Below are 23,193 nucleotides of genomic sequence, written 5' to 3'. Positions count from 1 at the left end.
GTGTTTAAGTGAAAACCCTATCCACTTTCCTGCTTTACTCCAAATCTGTTTGTGTGTAAGGTTATTATTTTGCTATAGCGGTAGACATGGAGGCATGGTTGTCATTATCTATTTGCTGTCCATAAGAAACGTCATCTCTCTTGTTAAAAAACAGATTTATTTATTTGAAAGGCAGAGTGAGGAAGAGAGAGAGAGTGTGTGCGAGCTTCCATTCATTGCTTCATTCTCCACATGCCTTCGCCTGCAAGAGTTACGCAGGGCTGAGCCAGGTTGATGCCAGGATCTGGGGACTCAATCTGGGTTTCCCACATCAGGGTCAGGGACTGTTAATCATTGTCTTTCTAGCAGCATTACCGGGAAGCTGGCTCAGAAGCTGAGCAGCTGGTAGTCCAGCCTGGCACTCTGAGATGGAATACTGGCATCCCAAATGACAGCCTAATCTTCTGTTCCAAAATACTAACCCTAACAGACATTATCTAAATTGTCTTTCCCAGAAACAGATCAGGTGTCACTTGTTGAAAAAGAGAAAGAAGACTTTCCGCACCCAGGTCCTTGCCTTCTTCTGTAGTTGGAAAATTGTTAGTCCTGTTTGTGGGTGTGTGTTTAATTGGAAAGTCAGATATACAGAGAGGAAAATCTTCTATCTATTGATTCACTCCCTACATGGCCTCAACAGCTGGGGCTGAGCTGAGCTAAAGCCAACAGCCCAGGTTTCTTCTGGGTCTCTGTCATGAGTGTAGGATCCCAAAGCATTGGGCCGTCCTTGACTGCTTTCCCAGGCTATAAGCAGGGAGCTGGATGGGAAGTGGGACTGCTGGCATCAGAGCCGGTACCCATATGGGATCATAGTGTGTGCAAGGTGAGGACATTAGCTGCTAGGCCACTCCGCTGGTCCATTGTGCTTTGTTTCTGAAATGCTGTTTAAGTACGGACAATCATTACTCTGTAGAGCCTTTAGTATCCTACCTGGTGTATCATTCACTCAGCAGATACTGTGCCCATGTCTGCTCGAGGCAATACAAAAAATAGGGAGCAAAATACAGACCCACTTGAGCATAGCATGGGTTCAGGTGGAGACATAGGAAATTCATGCAAAAGATAGTTACAAACTACACTGAGCCATACATTTAAGTGTTTCATTTTACTTGTTTGAACACATTTCAAAAAATGTGCTAAAATAAACATGATTTATTTCATTTTTTGAGAACCTTTTGAATTTTTTTTGTATTATCATCATGGTATTGTACAGATGAGAAATTATCTTTTTATCCAAACCTTCCTTACAAACAATCGAACCCAAAACTCCCATCCATTCTGATCATAAGCCACTTCTGTCAGTGGAATGATCAGTTCATTCATCACGCAAATTAGGATAATATTAACAGCGAAATGACACACTATTTAAAAAAAAAAAGATTTATTTATTTTTATTTGGGAGGCATATTTACACAGAAAGAAGGAAATACAGAGATCTTCTACTCACTGGTTTACTCCCCGGCTGGCTGCAATGGCCAGAGCTGAGCTAATCTGAAGCCACAGCCAGGAGCTAGGTCTTCCACATGAGTGCAGGAGCCCAAGGCATTGGCCCATCTTTTCTGCTTTCCCAAGCCATAGACAGAGAACTTGATTGGAAGAGGAGTAGCCAGGACATGAATCAGCACCCATTTGGGATAGGTGGATTCTAATAGGCTGGCTGGAATATGCCGTCACCCTGATTATTCAGGTAATTCATTGGTTTTTGTATTAACTTTCCAATCTTGCATTCTTTAATTAGGATTCAACTCTTGCTTAAGAGTAAAAGAGGGAATATTAGAAAAAATATGTATCTGTTTTGTCAGGATTTTGAGGAAATTGGATAGTTTTTTCCTTACAATTTCTTTTTTTCCTTTTTTTCTTTTTTAAAGATTTACTTATGCATTTGAAAGGCATAGTTATAGGGGATAGGGAAGAAGGTCAGAAAAAGGTCTTTTATCACCAGATTTACTCTACAAGTGGCTGCTCTAGGCAGGCGCCAAAAACTCCATCTCAGTCTACTATCTGCATGGCAGGAACTCTAGGGCTTGGGCCATCTTCCAGTGTTTTCTCGGCCACATTAGCACGAGCTGGATCAGAAGTATAGCAGTTAGGACTTGAATAATTGCTCATTTGGTATCGTAACACCACAGAGGGCTGCTTAACATGCTGTGTCACAATGCTGGCCCTGCGAATTTACTCTCTACAATATTCTTTCTTTGCTTACTAACTTGCTAAGAAAAGCTGCTTCAAGTGTGGTGGTTTCTGGAGTGTGGCTGGAGCTGCCATCACCAAGCTTGGCTAATAAAATCTCTTGCTTACATCCTTAATAAAAGGGGGGCGGGAAACTGTTTCAGTACTACATCAGATCTGCTAAGGGATTTTCTCAGATGAATCTCATAAAGCAAGAACTTTTAGTCATCTTCGGATAAAAAACGATGTGCTACCATAAAGGATATATCTCTGTGTATCTTTCTTTTTTTATCAAAGGAATTTCATAATAACACATTGCTTTCTTTCAGAGAAAGAAACAAAGGACCATATGACCCACATGAATTACATAAATGAAAAGAAATTAAAACATTGTATTTCTGGAACCTTTTAGAACTGAAAGACTGCTTACAAATGGGGCTACCCAGGAATGTTACCATCTAGGTTGGAGAGTTTTATTCTCAAAGTTTCAGGCCCTCGTGGTGATTTGATTATATAGCCTCTTCCAAACTGAATAAATCATTTTTGATTTTTACGAGTTTTAGGTCATTCCCAAGGGAATATGTTGAATGACTCTTCATAAACCATCATTATCAATGTCTGTTGTGTTACAGTTAACAGAGATGATTGAGTCATCTCAGTTATAATTTGAGTCATTCGTTTATGGATACAATGCATTTTATATGGCTTCTTACAAATGGCCATGAGAGCAGAGAGAAGAACAAGGAAGAGGGGAGAAAAAGAAAGAGAGAAAGAAAGAAAGAAGGAAGGAAGGAAAAAAGGAAGAAAAAAAGAAAGGAAAGGAAAGAAAGAAAAGATAGATAGATAGTGTTTTAGGGGGATGTCTTTTGTGTCTTATGGTCAGAAGGGAAGTAATTGCTCCACAAGCCTGCTTTTCAGGGATGGTGAAATCTCCGCTGGCCTTTGGGTGCAGACCTGGACTGCTGACAGCTGACTTGGCTATAGGCTGCATCATCACTTAGACTTTTCCTCTTACTTAACATAATGTGGTTGGTGCCTCCATGTCTTGGAAATTGGAGTCACTTTTGCCTATGACAATGACTGGAAGTTTAACCAGTGGTCATTGGAAGGCTCCTTATGGATTTGGAGCTTTAGGAGGGATTTACTGAAGTGGAGGTGAAGATTTGCAGAGGAGAAGGAGTACTTAAAATTTTTTAAATTATTGGACATCTAGGGAAGATATGGCCAAGTAATACAGTGAATGAAAAGAATCTCATGATGTTGTCTTATCCTTTTAAAGGAAAAGCCTAGGCTGACTGAGTGAATTTAGCTGACTCAACATTTATCGCTAGTTCTGTTGGAACAGTTGAAAGAAGTGGTATAAAGAAGTGTTTAAAATATCTCTTGGATCTCATTGGTATTCTCTCACACTGTTACTATCAATTTAAAGGGCCATGTGACTGAATATGAAAACACTAAGATGTTGGGCCCAGTGGCAGCATGGCCTAGTGTCTAAAGTCCTTGCCTTGAACACCCTGGGATCCCATATGGGCACCGGTTCTAATCCCGGCAGCTCCACTTCCCATCCAGCTCCCTGCTTGTGGCCTGGGAAAACAGTAGAGGACGGCCCAAAGCCTTGGGACCCTGCACCCATGTGGGATACCGGGAAGAAGTTCCTGGCTCCTGGCTTCAGATTGGCATAGCATCGGCCATTGCACTCACTTGGGGAGTGAATCATCATTTGGAAGATCTTCCTCTCTGTCTCTCCTCCTCTCTGTATATCTGACTTTCCAATAAAAATAAATAAATCTTTTTAAAAAGAGAGAAAAAAAGAAAATACTAAGATGTGTGCAAAGATTTTCTTTTAATTATCTTTTAGAGATTTGTTTGAAAATCAGTTACAGAGAAAGATAGCTTCCTACCACTGGTTCACTCCCCAGATCCCCAGGGCCAGGTGTGGGCCATTTCCTGCTGTTTCTTTCAGGCCACTAGCTTGGAGGTAGGTTGGAAGTGGAGCAGTTAGGGCATGATCTGGCACCCATATGGGATGCTGGCATTGTGGGCAGCAACTTTACCATCTTTATCACAGTGCCAACCCCAAAGGGAGACTTCAAAAATTACTAAAATCAGTGGAACAAGTTAGTGGTGCTGGGAAAACAGCTCAACTTAGGTGGGAGAATAATACTATCTGGGTTGAGTAGCCAGCTCCTTGAACTCATGGTTTTGACTATTTTGCTAACCTGAGATTCTGCTAGGGCATCACACTCTGTTGTGAGGAAGACAGAAGCATGCAAGTGCCCAGGACAACTCTTGTCTCTACTGCATGTTGTGCATGCTTTTTCCTATTTCAGTTAAAGGGAAAAGTTGGTCATGACCCACTAAAGTGATTTCACAGCTCTTGTTAAATGGTCTCAGGTGACCTGTGCATAAACCTTCCCCAAATCATGCCAACCAGTAGGTACAAATCTTCATGCTCCTTTTAAGCCACTAAGAATCTGAAAGACGTCCATTTAAAGAAGCATTGTGAGTTGTTCCATTGTTACAGCGGTAGAGTTAGAGTGATGTAAAATCTCTGGTCATTGAGTACATTGAGTATATCTAAGTGAACCAGATGCCTAAGATGTGTGTACGGAACTCAAGTCCAGATTAACCAATACACGAACACTCCCTGTCCTCCTGAGATTTCTTCACTGACAAGCAGCAGTCTGTTCCTACACCGGAAGAGGTGGCATGGAAGGGAAAGATCTCCTCCCATGCACTTAAGACAGACACAAAACACTGTGTTCAGGAATACATTCAGCACAAAACAAATGCAAATTAAAAGGAAAAAAAAAATGGTTTCACAACTCACTAAGCAGAAGTGTCATGGGTTTGCATGATGAAAGGCGAGGACCGTGAAGTCATGTTTTCCTATCGGTCGCGTTAATGAGTGTAGCCATAACAAACCATAGTCCATTTAGAACATTTAATATCGTAGATGTTGTTGGGTTGGTTTCTTTATGAATAATGCATTTTGTCTGTTGGGATGAAGTAACTGAGTTTCCAATCTGTACAGATGATGATCCTCACAGTACTTTTTGTTGGTGTGCTACTTTGTCTTTGTGTCTTGGCTGGTAACATGACCAGGACAGTTGTCAACAACGGCCAAAGAAAATGAGGAATACTGTGGTTTAACCTTTGCTTGTTCCATGTGATACCAGATGGGAAGGTGTTTTATCAGATTATAGAATTGTAAGTTAACTTCTTTTTGTCTTTGGCATTCATTTTTTTCTTTGTGATGTAAGAAGTTTTCAAAAGTGGAACATTTAATGTTTTTGCCTTTAGAAAACATCTCATATTTACTAGTCACTGTTAAAAAAAAAAAGACATGTAACAAACTGAATTTGTTTTAACTTGAATTAATTCTAACTTGATTTTGTATTTTTTGAAAAAAAAATTATGTATATCTGTTGGAAAGTCAGATTTCCAGCGAGATGAAAATACACAAAGAAAGATCTTCTGTCCATTGGTTCTCTCCCCAAGAGGCAACATTTGCCAGAGTTGAACTGATCAGCAGCTGTGAGCCAGGAGCTTCTTCTGGGTCTCCCACATGGGTGCAGGGTCCCAATGCCTTGGGCCATCCTCTACTGCTTCCCAGGCCACAAGCAAGGAGCTGGATGGAAAGTACAATAGTACAAACTTGGACACACCTATATGGGGTCCCGGTGCGTGCAAGGCGAATGTAGTCACTAAGCTATCAGGCCCCTCGTTTTATGTTTTAAAGTTAAATTTAAACCACATGTGTCTTTCAGTGTAGTGTGATGTTTACACACCAGCCTTTTTGTATCTTTTCTAACTTGTAAGGTTTGTGTCTATTTGAAGTACATACCCTTAGATGCATTCATTGAGAACATAAATACAACGTGAAATATTACTTTTGGAAATAAAACCACGTATCTTTCCTGATTGCTAAACTTTTGTAATTCTGAGGCGGATATGGTTCAATATGTATTCATTCACTCACTTGGTCACCCCAGCAAACCTGCTTACACACATAGACAGGGAAAGCTTGAGTCTGAGGGCTTCTTGTTCTCTGCCGTTTATTTCTTCAAGGAGCATGCGGGTGCAGGGATGTGTCTGCAGGAGTTCTAATGATAGATTCTGAATGGCCTTAGCAGTCAGGACAAAATACTTTCTAGTAGGAAGTCCAAAGGGGTGGGATTCCTGCCACTTTGCCTCCTCTTTTTGTCCCATTGTAATAAAGCGTTGCTGAAATGATGTTTCTGAAGCCAGTCTGACTTCCTAACCTTGCCTGGCAGCTTTCTGTGCTTTTAGAATTAAGTTATCATCCTAAAGTTCACAAGCACTGTTGTTTGAGATGCACTTGCTCTTAGTGGTTCCTTTTCACCTTCCTAGCCATCTTGCTTGTAATCCTTGGATTACTTGGTGTCTCAAATTCCTCTAACCACTCTGGTTTTATCATTTTTGACTATGATTTCACACATGGTATCCTGTTTTCTAAGAGGTACCTACTATCAATCCTAACACAAGTTATTGTGTTCAGAGGCCTTCAATTCTTTTAACTGTGAACCCAGTATGAACTATATTTTATATCAGGATCATGAGGTTCATGTTTGTGTATTCATATCTGTCTTCTATTTAATATATGCTTTAACCTAATGTTATGAAAAATTATTAAACTATTTATTACTTTTATTGTGGGGAGCGGGGTGCTGAAGCTGCTCCGGGATTGATAGGGGCCGCAAGATGGCAGCTGGCCCAGGGCCAGGAGGCGGAGTTGGTCTCACCAGCAGGTAAACAGGAAGTCACAGGGATAGGCTAATGCCCCCCGCTGTGATTATGGCATTGCTGCTGGCCTATCAGGGCCAAGTGGACCCATGGGGAGAAGTGATTGGTGGGGAATGATGTGAAAGTAGCTGGTAAAAGTTAGGCAGGAGATGACGGACAGACTACAGACAGAGGACAACAATGGACGGATGGACGATGAAACGACAGGATGACTGCGACAGACGAGGGATGAAGAAGGACAAGAAAGACGGGGGTGGGAAGAAGGGTGGCGGAAAGGAGAAGGGGAAAGTACAGGAAGAACGGGAGGAAGGGTGGCGGAATTAGGGCTAAAGAAGTGGGGAGGAAAGCTAAGGCCAATGGGGACAGGTGCAGCGGAGAGAAGGATTTAAATGCAGCCGCTTTTGGCAGTGAGGGGTCTGGTTCCGGCTTTTCCCAGGCCCTGAAGAGCGTGCCTCGTTGTTTGCACCTAACTTTAAAAAATATTATTTATTTATTTGTTTAAAGACAGAAAGAGAGGCTGAGATCTTCCATCTGCTTTTCATTGCCTAAATGGCTGCTCCAGCTGGAGTAGATCAGGCTGAAACTAGGAGCCAGAAACCCCACTCTCATATAAGGTGCTGGTATAGCAAGTGGTGGGTTGACCCACTGAACCACAGCACCAGCCCCTGTACCTAATGTTGATGTTAGCTATCCATTAAATTTGCTTTTTAAAAAATGTTTTTTTGCTAACCACCAAATAGACTTCATGTCCCTGTCCATACTAACAAACCCTAAGCACAGGTCAGACGTGTGTTGGGATGCCAGACACCTTAGGAATAGTGGAGAGTTATCTTCTTCAGCATAACATTTGTGTCTCTACTGAGAAACGTTGCGGGTCTAATGAATGAGACCGGACATCAAAGCAGTGACTCTGTGTAAAGTAGCATCTGTCTTGTACCATGGCGCAGAAAGTTCTCTGGGGCTCAGGTCTGGGTTGGGCCCAGTGCATCACTGCATTCACTTGCATTGACACTGTCTCCTTCACTGCCCCAGAAAGCACTTGAGGGCAGACTGCAGCTCACTTGTCTCAGGGTACAAGCACAGACCTGATAGGGCTCAGCAAAGAGAGAATTAAGAGTCTGGGCCTGATGTTCTGCTGCAAGCTGGTAGCAGGAAATAAAAAGACAAAAATAGGGACAGAAAAGGGCTCCAGGTTTTCTCATATCAAGCTGGTCTTGACCTTGTAGTTTTGGATTCTAGATAGTTCTTAGAAGAAGGAGAGGGATTCCTGTGAGGAGGTACTATCATATATGCTGTTAATTATAGGAAGATAACACAGGATTAAGGATTAAATTACATGCAGTGAAGCTTTCTAATATGCAATTCTAATCATAAAAAAGGCACAAAGGGCCCGGCGCGGTGGCGCAAGTGGTTAAGGTCCTCACCTTGCACGCCCGGGATCCCATATGGGCGCCGGTTCTAATCCCGGCAGCCCCGCTTCCCTTCCAGCTCCCTGCCTGTGGCCTGGGAAAGCAGTCGAGGACGGCCCAAAGCTTTGGGACCCTGCACCCGCGTGGGAGACCCGGAAGAGGCTCCTGGCTTCGGATCGGCATAGTATCGGCCCGTTGCGTTCACTTGGGGAGTGAATCATCGGACGGAAGATCTTCCTCTCTGTCTCTCTTCTCTGTATATTTGCCTTTCCAATGAAAAAATAATAAAAATAAATCTTAAAAAAAAAGGCACAAAAATAGTTTTTAACCCAATGCAGTCAATGATTATAAACGTAAGAATTCTTCATCTCTGATATGCACACAAAAAATACTTTTTATCTGTAGCCATTCTGAGTTAGGAAGATCATGTATATGGAATGTATCTTAGATACACAGTTATTTTCCAAGCTGCTGATGTTTCTCTGCATCAATTGATATTGTTTCTAAGTATCAGTGTGGTTGCTGTGACAACTCTTCCCTTCCAAAGGTTGCAGAATAGCAAATTTTGGATTCTTTGCTGCTAAGAAGCACTGAGCCTTACTCCTGAAAACACCAGATAACACACAGCCAATGTATCCTGTCACTCACTGGTGCAGTGCAAATGTTGCTTAAGACAACAGAAAGATGTCTGTTATGAATCTAGTTGGTTTCAGCAAGGCACTTAGAGTCCGAAAAGTATCTCTGGAGCAAGGTTTGATGAAAATAGTATATGGACTGTTTTGGTCCCTCTGTAGTGAGCAGCTTCACGGATATGTAGCTGTTCTTATATTTTGCAAATTTAAAGCATGCAATTAAAATTTTAATTGAATTTTGCAATAACGGAAACACTTATGGGCAAGGTAAGAGTAGTGTGGATTAATGGATTTTAAAAGTAAAAATTAATTATACTTGTTAACATATCATTTGATTAAATTGCCCTAAATCCTAGCATGCTGTCTTACATGTGTGTGGATATTGGGTACTTTGTAAATATCTATTAAATAGATGACAGGATATCTTCTTTCCTCTTATTAAGACACCCTAAATTAACTTTTTTTTTCTTGGCATTGTGTCTTTCAGTAGTAAAGATGTTCCCATTCCATGATTGTAGGCTGCCCAAATTAGCATTGTGATATATTAGATATAACATTTATGCTTTAACTGAAAGATTTTTGCAGAGTCTTTTATTTTTGTCATTAGCAAACAAATGACCTTGGAATTCCAGAGATGGACATGGTCAGAATGATATAATTTCATATTTGTAAAAATAATCTTTGATGCACAGAAGAAAATCCATGGTGATACATGTGGAACACGGCAGCATTTACCTGTAGTTGTTAATATTCTACATGGCTTTCTTTATATTAAAACATTTTACAATGATTGGCATAGATAACTGTGTTTATAAAAATGGCAGGAGAAAAAGGGGTTCCTAGCCCAAAGATAATAATGTCAGGAAATAAATTGTATATATTTAAAATCTTATTTTTATCTGTTTGAAAGGCAGAGACAGAGAGAGAAAGTGGGAGTGTGTGTGAGAGAGATATCTTTGATTTACTAGTTTGCTCTCCAAATGTCAGCAACAGCCAAGGGCTGGGCCATGGTCTTCATCTAGGTCTCCCAAGAGAGTGGAGGGGACACAAGTGCTTCAGCTATTATCTGCTACCTTCCGCTACGTGTGTTGTCAGAAACTGGATGACAAATAGACACGGGACTCCTTCCAGGAACTCTGCATGTCAAGCAGCGTATTAACTCTTGAGCCAAAATAGCCAACTCATTACATTCTTAGTCTTAAAAAAAAATGAGTTTAAAGAAAGACTTTATCTTCATTTATTCGAAGGGAACAGAGACAGAAAGACTTTGGATCTGCTGGTTCACTTCCCACATGCTTCTAACTGCCAGGCTGGATCCAGCTGGGCAGGAGTTTAGAGCTCTGGGTTTCCTGTATGAATGGCAGGGTTAAACTGCTTGAGCTGTCATTGCTGCTTGCTAGGGTGTGCGTTAGCAGGAAGTGAGAATCAGACGCAAAGCCACAACTCAGGCTTGGTGTCTCAACAGCACACCAAATGCCTGGCCCTGTTCTAAGCATTGACCGAAATTTTGATGTTGTGTGTGTGTGCACTGCTTTTATATATATATAAGATCTTCCTTTCAAATTCATCCCACTGGAGGTATATTTCAAAGTTTGCATTTGTTTTGGTTCAGAAGTATAGCTATCTGTTATCTGGAGCATGGCCAGAATCTGGTTGATAACTAAGAACTGTAGAGAGAGATTAGTTCTTGATCATTGTCAACTTGTATCTTTTGTTTAAGGACAGACTGATTTTTTGCCCTCCAGCATAGCCGAGGACCCTGTGTTCTCCACAACCTGTGTGTAATTTTGTGACTTTTAAATTGCCAGGTAATGTTTGAGATAGAATCAGCAATATGGCAGGAGCAGTACAGTTTTATCTACTATAAAGAGGAGGGTTTATTCAAATTTAGATAACAGCAGGTCAATCACAATATATTTAAAATTAAAATAATTCTGTGGCGGAAAGCCCAGACCAAGTAGGGATGCAGTGACAGAGTAGGCAGTGGCTACTTGCTTGGCCATCAAGAAACAGGTTAGGCTCGCTTAGGGAGTGTTTTACAGGGATTTTCAAAGGTGCCTTGTTGAAACATGATGTTCTTCTTTCCTCTGTAGACACTTCAGCATTAGTGGATTTTATGGGGGAAAAAGAGATGAGAGTTTAACCAGTGGGTATTGGCAGCTTCAATTAAACAATTGCACCCTTTAAATTTTAATTTTAAAATCAGTGACAGCTGGTATTTGGGTATTCAGATGTATTTTTCTAGTGAGTCATAGGTTTTTTTATTTTTGGTCTAGTGGTTAAAAGGTTCAGAGTATTGTGTGGGTGTAAATGTAAACATGTTTTGTTTTCGGTGGTGTATCTTAACACATTAACTCTTCTTGGCTTTTTGGCTAAGATCAAGTGTCAAATCTGTAAAAAAAAAAAAAAAAACAACCAAATATGTATAGAAAAGATTTCCACTTTCTTCTTACTAAGTAGAAACTAGGTTTTGTGCTTAGTATTTGCACTAACCTGCTTGAAGTCAGCTTCATGTTTCTGAGGATGGATCTTGTGGATGCTTGCTAATTCCTAGAAAAATGTGGTGTCTTTATTGAAGAATGTGGGATTTGTCAATGACTAGACTCAGCTATTTTTTTTTTTTAGCCTATGAAGTATTTGATCTCCAAAGGCTCCTCTTGTTTAACATGTAGTCCTGGAGTTGTGGAACTGAGTTTTGCGTTTAAGAAAAGTTTCTTGTTCAAGGTCTCCTGTTGTATTTATTTGGTTTTTTTCTGGGAAGGCCATGCAAGGCAATGCGATGTTTGGCCTTCTCTCCGTCCTTTCTAATCACTGGATACAGACAGCTCCTAGAAGCAGCAAAAACATAGGTAGCGGGAAGATGATAGTTACAAATCTACTGGGCTTATTATTCGTGACGTGGCAGTTGCTGGTCTTCACAGTATCCTACTGGTCAACCTTGGTCTGTCTAGCTCTAAAGCCTGGACAGTACCATCTAGATAAGGTTACCTTCAAGGAAGGCCATCAGTCCTCTTGAAATTTCTCAGAGCTATTTGTGAGCTGGTGGTGTTCGACCTTGTATTCTTATTGTTTCTTTGCTTTTATTATTTTTATGTATTTGAAAGGTAAAGTTACAGAGGGAGGGAGAGAGACGGGGAGGGAGAGAGAGGGACAGAGAGAGAGAAATCTTCCATGTGCTGGTTCACTCTCCAAATGACTACAGCAGATGGGACTAGGCCAGATGAAAGACAGGAGCTTTTTCTGACTCTCCCATGTCAGTGCTAGAACACAAGTACTTGTATTATCTTCTGCTGCTTTCCCAGGCACATTAGAGGGAACTGGATTAGGACTATACCATAAAATTCAAAATAAAAATTTAACATCAACAGAAGTGGGGTAGCCAGGACTCCCGTATGGAAAGCCAGCACTGCAGACGGTGGTTTAGGCTGCCACAGCACTGGCATCTGTTTTCTGTGTCATATTTATTTTGTGTTAGGAACCCAGGATTGCAAATCACTCACAGTGTATAATTACTAGTTTTATGGTTTACAGTTGCATTGCTCATGTGAATTTGAAGGAGCAGCTTTAATCTGGACAATCTCTAAACTGATTTTTTAAAACATTTATGTTTTTTTCATAATCTATGTGGCTTATAAGCTTCGTGTATTTCACCTGTTTGGTGTAGGGCTTCCATTTGTAAATTTTGACAACCGTTCAAGCCTCCTTCCAACCTCTTATTTCTGAAGTCTAAGTACTTACGTCTTCTTTTTCCTTTAGTTGTTGGTGATGTAAGGTCTAGAATCTCCTCTTAAGACTGTCTGTGGGTTGTTTATCACCATTAGCCTTCATTATTTTAAATGAGTACCCCACCTACCCTGTACTCTGTAACCACCGGTCTCTAGAGTTTCTCGGGAGATAACATCTTGTAGCTTAGCTTCCCGCCACACAGTTTTTTTCTTGACTTACTCAAAAATGTTTTATGGCTGAAGCTCAGGGAAAGCATGAGGGAAAACACCTGTAGAGAGAATGTTCTCTGTGTTTGTGTGAAATTGGGGAAGAAAATTTTGGAAGTGAGCGTAGCTCATGACTCTGAAACTTTGAAATGAAAGCTTACCATGTGTTTAACACACATTAGTTTGTAAATACAGAGTCTCACTAATTGCATTTACAGCTCACAGCAGAACCACTTGTTATGTCTTGTTACACTGAGGGAAAAAAAATGAGAGAATTATATATGTGTGTGTGTTTAAGAACTGGAATACAAAGAATGCTGCAGTGTGTCAATTGTCTCTAATTATTATGTGCCTTATTTTTTTTCCTGGGGAGGCAATTAATCAGTTCTCTCCATCCATTTTTGGATGAAGCAATTAATCTGTTTTTCTGTTATTGTGATGCCTGAATTCTGTTGCGCTCCGCTTGGAGGACACTCTGGAGTGAGTGCCTCGTTTTTGTAGGGCAATAAATTATTGTTATCCTTCTTTTTTCTTTTGATTGGAATGATTGGAAAACTCTAAATTTTTCCCATGTTTTCCAGATGTAGTGTGTATTGATTCTAGATTGTGATTTTGTCTTTCAAAAGGATTAAATGTTTTCTTACGTTCTCAAGACTGACTTTTTATGGTTCAGGCCAAGTGTCTTTGGAGGCGGGGTGACTCAGTCACTTGATACTGGCAAACTGGTAACCTTTACTTTTAGAACTGTAGCAAAATTTTCAGAAACAATCCATAAAAATGAATCTTGTGTATTTTTACTGAGAAGGCTATGTTCCTGCTTGAAAAAAACCACAGAAAAAGGCAAATAGGGAAAGTATGTAATGGCAGACCAGGGGATTACCCAGCCAGGTCAGCTCCTCCTTCAGGTTACAGATGAACTGTCTGAGGTCCAGCTCCAGGGCCAGCTGCTGCTGCCTGCTGCTTCTGATCCCATTTTGGTGCTGTTTCTCCAGGATCTTGCCAGAGTGCTTACGAAAAATAAATGGTTCCCCTTGTATTTCCCTCAAGAATGATGGCTGATTCATGTTGGGGCCTTGGTTTTAAAACATCAAGTCCTGGGAAAGTATATTAATCTTGCTTTGTATATAAGTTATCTTTAATAGGACTTGAGTTCTTTGCTGTGTTATTACATTTTGGAATGCTTGCAGTTTCTGTGGTCATGAGAGTCATCTAAAGAAAGTTCTTGCTCTAAGAAATTCACATGAACTTGGTCCCTCACTATTAATAATATTAGTAATCCGCCCCCCCCCCGCTTTTTTTTTTTCAATTTTTAAGTATAAGTGCTTGTCCTGAAATATAAGGGTGATTATAGACTCAAGGGTTTGCTTTTTAGGATATGTGGAGAGAAGTAACAAGTTTGGAGTGATAGTTAAGAAGGCTCAAAATTCAGGTCACATTTCTAGTTGCATCACTTGGTAAATAACCTTGGGAGGTTATTTTATCTCTGTAAGCTTCAGTTTCCCCAATTGTGAAGTGAAAAATTTTATGTGCTAATTATATTATGAACATCGTTTACATATCAGTGACTACCACTTCTGTTGGGAAAGGCTTCAGAATGGGAATGCAAGTTCCATTTCTAAATTATTGAGAGGGAAGAAGGAGAGAAGAGATTAACTTGTTTTGATAATGAAGGTGTCATGAAACTAACAATGTTGTTAGGTGACTGCGGTGGGCTTGAATTTTCTTCTGCCTCTTTCTGCCAGTATGTGTAATGCAATAGTGGGAATATCATACACCTGATTTGCATGGCAGTGTGTGGAGGGGAGAAGCTCAAGGTGTCAGCTACACAGTGGAGCACCAGCAACAGACAGGGAAGCAGAGGAACCTGAGCGAGATAACTCAAGTGTCCGTGTGTGCTCGGACTTTCCCTCGGGAGGCTGTGCTAACCTGTCTTCCTCAGTGTTGATTTCAGAGTGTGGAGGAGAGAACGCCAGTTTTAAAAGGCAGCTGCCAAGCAAGAGGGAAATGGTTAATAAAATAGATTTTTTTTGGCTGTTTGAACTAGTTAATTGTTGAGATATATCATCAAATGAGTTCTGTTTTTTCTGCTGACGCTCTATGGAAGAACTGGAAATGGACCGCATACCTATCATGTATGCACTTGTCTTCAGCCTGCATCTGTGCATAGGCTGAAAATGAAATCCACCAACAACTCCCACCTGGAGCACTTTTATGGATATGAAGCAAATGTGCTGGGAGCAGAGCTAGCTAGGCACATGCTTTTATTGTCCTTGATAGTAACTCCAAAAGCCACCCTCTCCTGGAAGTATGTTTTGTCAAGCCCTGGTGTTTATTTATTTTAACTGGATATTGTCCTTTGGATAACAGAACTCTAGGAAGCCACACTGGGTAATTCATTGCAAGCAGTGTGAGAATTTTTTTCTTTTTTAAGCTTAAAAGGGAAATCACATTTCCAGGTTATAGGATATGATCTGTGTTAAAATATATAAGTTTTCTGTTTTTTTTTTTCTGAGCCAAATTATGGCTATTCCCAAGTAGGTCTTCTGTACCAATTTTTCCTTACATTTTTATTCAAAATTTTAGCAGCTGATTAGTTTTCTTTTGGATTAAATGCCTTCAACCTCATATCACTTAGTTAACAGCATTCATAATTTTGTTTTGCAGGGATATCAGTATGAACAACATTACCCAGTTACCAGAGGATGCATTTAAGAATTTTCCTTTTCTGGAAGAGCTGTAAGTATTACATGAAGAAATGTGTGTGTGTTTGTTCCATCTCCCATTTTCTTTAGAATCTTTAATAAGTATACAGATAGATTAATGTTTCTCATTAGGAAGCATTTAGTTTTCTTAGTGTCATTGAACTTGGTGCAACAAAAATCATGATTTCTTTTTAAAAAAACAAACTTGATTTTTCAGCAGTATGATTACTGCAGTTAATTCTGAAAAACCAGAACTGAAAAAAAAATTAGTTCCATAGGACTTTCTTTGGCTACAGTTATTATAACCTTACACGCTGCTATGATACAATTTAATTACAGTTATCCCAAGATATCAGGACTGCCAGATAATTACCATTGTTGCTGAAGGAGTTGCTGTGTGGGTAACTGAGCCAGAAAAAGAAAAAAGAAAAAAAAGGGAGAGGGAGAAAGAGAAACATGCAAGTTGTTTTGTGATGAAACAGTCTGCCTTGACAGAGGGAAGAGGAAACAAGATATAGATTTTGTGGGTAGCATTTGGGGTAGAGTTCAGACATGCGATTCATCCAGTTTCTAAAAGTACCCTTAAATCGGTGACTTCTCACATTTTCAGCTTTTAATTGATGAAAAAACAATACTTATTTCCACTTGTTTCAAGTTGCATTTTGTTTTAATTTCCCTACATTTTTAAAGTCTAATCAAAACTGGCATCTTCCAGATTTTAAATGAATCAGGAGCTCTGTCTGTATTTTAAAAATACAGGTTCAAACAAAAGAAAACCAGACTTGAGTCAAGTTAATATAGCTTTCAACGGCTGAGCTCACAGATCACATAGTGTGTGGAGGCAGGGATGGTTTTATTTTAAGAATATCAAAGAGATCCAGCCATGAGCAATGGAAATTCATGTTACAGATTGTGTCATACACTCTAGCTATTGGATTGATCCAAAGCAATGCATGTTTCCTATCTTAACTGGGTCCCTCATCAACAGTGGGGAGCAGGAGTGAAATATGATAGATTATATATGATAGATACAGCTATATTGTGTTTCCTGCTTTTAATAGTGTAGTGAAATACTGGTTAAGTGTTTAATGAAGTTAAGGAAAATTTTTTCTTCCCACACTACTTATTTGAGCGTAATGATCCCAAAGCAAAAGTGCCATGCTGTTGATTTGCAACTTACACATTTTGTGAACAGTGTTAAATTACTTAGTCTCTCTCTGATCAGTTTCTTTGTTTGCAGGATACTAATAGTCCCTCCCTCATAATATTGTACAGAAGACAGCATGTGTTAATGCATTTTAAATGTGTGGGACAGTGTGTGAAATGGAAGAATTGCTAAATAAATGCTAGCTGTATTTTTAAATCGCACAAGAACTAAAAGCAGAATATTGCCATATGTTCATTTTTAATATACATGTTTTTTATTTGAGAGGTAGGTGGAGAGCTCCCCTCTGCTGGTTTGCTCCCCAACTGCCTGTAAGAGTGCAGAATTAAATCTAAAGCTTCCATATGGGTGGCAGAGAGAGACTGGTGCTATCAGCTGCTCTTTCCCACTCTGTGTGTCAGCAGGAAACTGGCATAGGGAGCAGAGCTGGGACTAGAACCAGCGAACTCCAGTGCAGTGTGTAGGTGTCCTGACTGCTGCACCACTCACTCCACCATAAAAGATGAAAAGACTCAGTGTATGTTTTTTTTTTTTTTAAAGATTTATTTTTATTATTTTTTATTGGAAAGGCGGATATACAGAGAGGAGAGACAGAGAGGAAGATCTTCCGTCCGATGATTCACTCCCCAAGTGAGCGCAACGGGTCGATACTATGCCGATCCGAAGCCAGGAGCCTCTTCCGGGTCTCCCACGCGGGTGCAGGTTCCCAAAGCTTTGGGCCGTCCTTGACTGCTTTCCCGGGCCACAGGCAGGGAGCTGGAAGGGAAGCGGGGCTGCCGGGATTAGAACCGGCACCCATATGGGATCCCGGGCGTGCAAGGCGAGGACTTAACCACTTGCGCCACCGCGCCGGGCCCTCAGTGTATGTTTTATATTTGCCTTCTCCATTGTATAGTGAACATTAGTGACTTTGTAATGAGATTATTGATTAAAATTTAAAATTCAAAATATTGATTAAAATTGTTAAAATTTTGCCTTGAGTTCAGAAAAGAGTGAGCCATGCATTTAAAACCTCCACCCCCTAACCAAGCTTTAAGGGGCTTATACTTCTTCATTTTCGTTTTCCATATAGCTTTAGATCTTAGGATTAGTCTCTCTTTACAGAAGTAATTGCATAATGACTAGTGGTTATTCAGCTGTTGTTTAACCACTGTGGGGTGTGTGCTGCATCAGGTAGGAAATTGAGAAGACAGCCTTTTCTACATGAAGCTGTTGTGTGCAGATCACTTTTGCTGATGTCATTAATTACCAGTCTGTCTTTAGGATTTTATGGTGAATGCTTGGATGTGGAGTCAAACCTGTTGATATTTGTGTTGTGAAGTTCACTTCTTGGATTTCATAAAATCTCAAGCATATGTTAACCTCATGAATTCTGCCAACCAAAACTTTTAATTAGGACCAAATTGAATTTGACTGCCTCTTCATTGTAGCGAGGTCATGATCTCTACATTTTGCTATTGCAGTAGCAAAATTTATTACGTCAAGTTGGTATGTTTTCTCCAAGTACTGTATAGGATTTCGAATGTGAATTTGGTTAGGAAAATTGAGTGTTACATTTAAAGAGCATTCCAAATTGATCTTTATAATCTGGCAACTTTTTAGGCATTCAAGGAAATTTATTACATATGAATATAAACATAACCCCCCCATTTTTAATTTAATTTTATTTATTTACTTAATTTATTTTAATTTTATTGGAAAGGCAGATTTATAGAGAGGAGAATGAGAGGGAAAGATCTTCCATCTGCTGGTTCATTTCCCAAGTAGCTGTAGCGGCTGAAGCTGAGCCTCTCCAAATTCAGGAGCCAAGTGCTTCTTCTGGGTCTCCCATACATGTACAGGTTTCCAAGGCCTTGGGCCGTCCTCTACTGCTTCCGCAGGCCAAAAGCAGGGAGCTAGATGGGAAATAAAGCAACTGGAACATGAACCAGCACCCATATGGGATTTTGGTGCATGGAAGGAAAGGATTTGGCCATTAGGTTATCATGCCAGGCTCTTGTCCTTTCTTTGTAAAAGTATGGTTGATCTTGACATTGCAAAATGATGCTGCTATGACTATTGTAATATTTCATAAACAGCATGACCATTTGTTCAAAAATCATCTGGAAATCATTTAGCAATGAATGTGAAGTTGAATACCCTGGGTAGAAATGAGTAAATTGCTAAAATTTTTTTCCATCTAGTTAATGAGGTGTGCTTGTAAGATGTGAGCAATTTGGCCAATTATTTTTTCAACTTTATTTTTTGATGATGTTTACATAGTTGATTAGGGTGGGAATGGTCCAGGGTTAGGGGTATGTGGGTGAAACATTGTTTCCACATTTTCTTTTTTTCTCTTTTTTTCCTTCTTCCTGTATTTGGGGGAAGAGGGGTGGAGATAAAGGGGAAGGCCACAACCAGTCTCAGTACCCAGTAATGGGAAACGGCTACCCGAAGTCATCTCAGGGTCTCTGTGTGGAGCAGAACTCTCTGAGGGTTCAGCTCAAGTGGTTTCCATAGTTCAATAGTTAAATGCTGTTTATCTTATTGATCTATTGATGAGGAAATCATTCCAAGGTCCATTGGCTGTCATAACCTACCTCAGAATCTCCATTCGCCCAGGTATTTACTGCTAACGCTTAGTTGGAGTGGATGACCAATTTGTTCTGACCTCCTTCCTTATTATGGTATCAGATGTCCTCTGCAGGCTCGAATGGGCTGCCTATCCTCCATGTTCATCTGAGTATGCCATCAATTGCTCTGACCAAACCACTGAAGAGTCCCAGTTCTGACACATGCACTCCACGGTCAGACCACAGATGCTATGATTCTCCCCATGGTTGGGATTTTGAGTCCTGTGGTTCAGTTGAGGGGGATCCCTAAAGAAACCTCATCTGAAGTGACCCCAGACCTGACTCTTGTTTGTGATTAGCAGCACAGAATCTGCCTCTGTACGCCCCCCACATCAGCCTACACACACACTGGTAATTGCAATTGCTGGGTCAGTTGATGTCTCCAGCCCCAACTTTTATGTGTACCAATGGATGCTGCAGCCCAGCCCAACCCTGCGCACCACACACTTGATGCTCACATTCACCACTGCAGCCTAGTTGGAATGACCCCATTAACCCCCAATAGGCCTGCCCCCAGCCCTGGTTCATATGCTTGCCAATTTGTACAGCAGACTAGTCCAGTCTATCCCACATCCCATTCAGATCTCATACATGTCAATGGGCATTGAAACCTAGCTCAAGCCAGCCAACCCTGTTGTCCAGCCCACACTAATGCCAATGGGTGCCACCAGTGTCTAGCCAGGCCCTTCTCCAGTCTCATGCTAATGAGTGGGAGTTGCAATCCATGAGAGATACCCACAGTTTCCCTACTAGGCCCACTCCCAGATCTTGTTCTTTCATGGTGGTTCTGCAGTCTAACTTGACAAGAATTACTCCCAATCCCAGCACTTGCCGGCTGATACTATGGCCAAGTCCAACTAGCCTGCTCTTACTCTGGCTGGTCTGCCCCCATCCTAGTTCTCATGCTCCCCAGTGGAAGCAGTGGCCCAACAGGAAAGCTCCCTGCAGCTCCTTACTGGGCTCATGCCCTCTTACTCCGCTCTCTGGTCCATGTGTTGATAGATGGTATGGCCCAGTCTGGCATTGCCTGCGTCACCTCAGCATTTGATGGTGGCTGCTGTATCTTGGCCCGTTCTTGCCTGCCCCCAAATCCAGCTCTTGTTGATGTGTACTGCATCCTTGCTCATCCTACCTAGCCCAATGCCACCTGTCCTATACCCTGTTCTGGTTCTTGGATCTTCAAGTGTGTGTTATAACCTGGCCCAGGCTGGCTCACTTCCAGACCTGACCCACACATATGCTGGCAGGCACTGCAACCTGGTCTGGTCTGGGCTGCTCTCAGTCTTGGTTCTTGATTTAGCCAAATTTTATATGGTTAGCAGGATGCTTAGACTATTAGGAGTAATCATTCCCCAACAATATTTAGAAATGTTTGTAGAAATGTACACATTCACTTCTCCTTTAAATAAACACTGTGTTAGGTCCTGTGATGAGGAGTAGTGATGCAGACAGAAACATGGTCTTATGTTCAGAGCTCACAGTCTCCCTAGGTCTGTGTTATGCAGTATCACAGCCACTAGTTGCAGGTGGCTATTTAAATTCAGATTTATAATTAAACAAAATTAAAATTTCAGTTCCTTAGCTGAGTTAGCCACATTTTAAGTGCTCAGAATAAAAGTAGGTACACATAAGTGTGGATATTAGATTGTTTCCTTCACTGTAGAAAGTTCTGTCGGACAGTGTTGATCTAGAGGATGAGAGGAAGTTGCCCCTTGGTACATCATGGTACAGAAATGTGCATGACATCAGTGGAAGTCTAACGCTGTGTGTGAACTTGATAGCAAGTAAAGTCTTCCTAGAAAAGCTTCCATGAGTGTCTAAGGATGATGGATAGCAAGAAGTTTCATTAAGAACTAGAAAGTGTGTGCAAAGTGCTAGGATGTACGAAATTGCTTTTTGTGATGAAATAGAAAGGCCAATCTAGAGAAGTGTCAGAAGATGAGCTCAGATCTTGGGGAAATGTTATAAGTTAAGGAGTCTTGATTCTATCCTGAAGGAGCTGATTTTTTTTTATGTACTTAAGAACAAGGAGATGAGGTTCTATGCTCCAGTGAGTGGCTGGCTGCCACTTTTGGAGAAACGGAACAGAGAGACTCCTTTTTTTGGGCCTGAAGAATTAAATGTTACAGATATAGGATGGTAAAGAGAATGTGAATAGAGCTTTAGAGTGTACATAAGTCCATTCTCATAAGTGTAAGGAAAGCCAGATTGACCAAGGGACAAGCTAAGCAGAAGAGGGTAAGGGTCCAGTTCAAGTTCACATGCTTTGTATGCTATTTGGCGGGGATTTGCAGTCAGGTCTCCAGAGCCCTGTTTTTTTTTGCTGAAACACTGTACTCGGCGAAATATTCTGTCCAACTTTTTCAACAAAATGGCTTTTAGATAATATTGTGATCAATTGCTTTATTTTCACCTTTAATCTGCTTTCCAAAATTACCCATTAACTCTCTTCACCCACCACCAGAAATATAGAAACATGAATTCTGGTCCTACATTCACTGCATGCCTGGCTCTGAAGTAGTAAGAATGTCTCTATTTTCACACCATACTTTCTTGGTCTTTGAAATGAGGCACTTGGAGGAAGACATTTGGTGAAGGACTGAAGTAGCCACTTGGGACACCGCATCTTTTGAGATTCAAGCCCTGGTTTGAATCCTGGCTGTTCCCTTCCAGTCTAGCTTCTGCTCTTGTCTGTCCAAGCTTCTAGCAGATTATGAGTGCTTAGGTCCCTGCCACCCTGTGAAAAACTGGATTGAGTTGGTCTGTGGCCATTTGGGAAGAAAACAAGCAGATGGGCAATAACTCTTTGATTCTCTTTGCCTTTCGAATAAGGTGAAATGCATGAAATGGAACATCTCACAGAACCATTATAAGGGGCAGTGAAATAGTTAATATACAAGTTGTTTTTGGTTGTAAAGAGCTTGGTCCATGTGAGGCCAGGTAAATCTCATTTGTAATACACTGCTGTCTTTCTTTTTCATGAAATCTTTGAAGAAGAGGAGGTTTTGTTTCAGGATAGGAGTTTGAGTGGTTGAAGGAAGTTTTCTGCTAGCAATGTAAAAGAAAAGGTGGAATTTCTTTTAGCACTGACAAGATCTGCCATACCCGTTTTTCATTCCTTTTTGAGATTTTTAAGGCTTTGGTAGCCATTTGACAAAAAGCTAAAACTTGGAATTGTGAAAGAGATCAGCAGAAAGAATATCTGACTACTTTTCCATAGGCTGTCAGGAGCATTCCTGTGGATTTTACTTTAATGTGGCAATGGCAGTAGAAGCCATCAGCAGCTCTGACACTTGGAGTATAATTGTTCAATGTATATTCTATAATTAGGATAATTCCATTCATTACAAAACATAATTTCATTTTGGAAGACTTCACAGTCCCTCTAGGGTAATATAGGTCTCTGGGTACAAATTTCAGGTTAGTTGCCATTTTGTTCGTTGGTAAGAGAATTCTAAGTCGAGGCATCATTAGTCCCTTTTTATGTGTTGCTTTCAAATTCTCCTTTTATTCTTCCTGTGTCTTGGGGAAGGGAGAGATAAAGAGAGACGCCACAACCAGCCTCTCAACTGCCTTATACTGAGGGATGGAGAACAGCCACCTGACATTATCCTATTAGGGTTCCCTGTGTGGAGCATGCTCTGAGGGTCCTGCTCAAGTGGTTTCCATAGCTATGAAATGCTATCAGTCTTGCTGATCCAAGGATGAGGAACTCCTTCCAAGGTATATTGACCAATGCGGTAGAACTTAGAGTCCAATTTGTTCTATC

The 23,193-nt window shown here is 40.7% G+C and overlaps 1 protein-coding gene across 2 annotated transcripts in view; it reads left to right on the top strand.

Moving 5' to 3' along the window:
- Nucleotides 1–23,193, top strand: part of LGR4 (leucine rich repeat containing G protein-coupled receptor 4) — a 106,353-nt gene that overhangs the window by 42,793 nt on the left and 40,367 nt on the right. Inside the window, exon 2 of one of the 2 annotated variants that reach the window (XM_040980013.1) lies at nucleotides 15,610–15,681. The exons of the other annotated variant lie outside the window; for it this stretch is intronic. Within the exon in view, the coding sequence (XP_040835947.1) occupies nucleotides 15,610–15,681 (72 nt within the window). The remainder of the gene's footprint in view (nucleotides 1–15,609; nucleotides 15,682–23,193) is intronic. 2 annotated transcript variants of the gene reach the window in all.

Source organism: Ochotona curzoniae, unplaced genomic scaffold (genome assembly GCF_017591425.1).
Source record: "Ochotona curzoniae isolate NIBS_2020 unplaced genomic scaffold, NIBS_Ocur_1.0 contig_3432, whole genome shotgun sequence".
Taxonomy (NCBI): Eukaryota; Metazoa; Chordata; class Mammalia; order Lagomorpha; family Ochotonidae; genus Ochotona; species Ochotona curzoniae.
The sequence above is the reverse complement of the archived record's forward strand: the minus strand, read 5'-3'. Positions and strand labels throughout refer to the sequence as shown.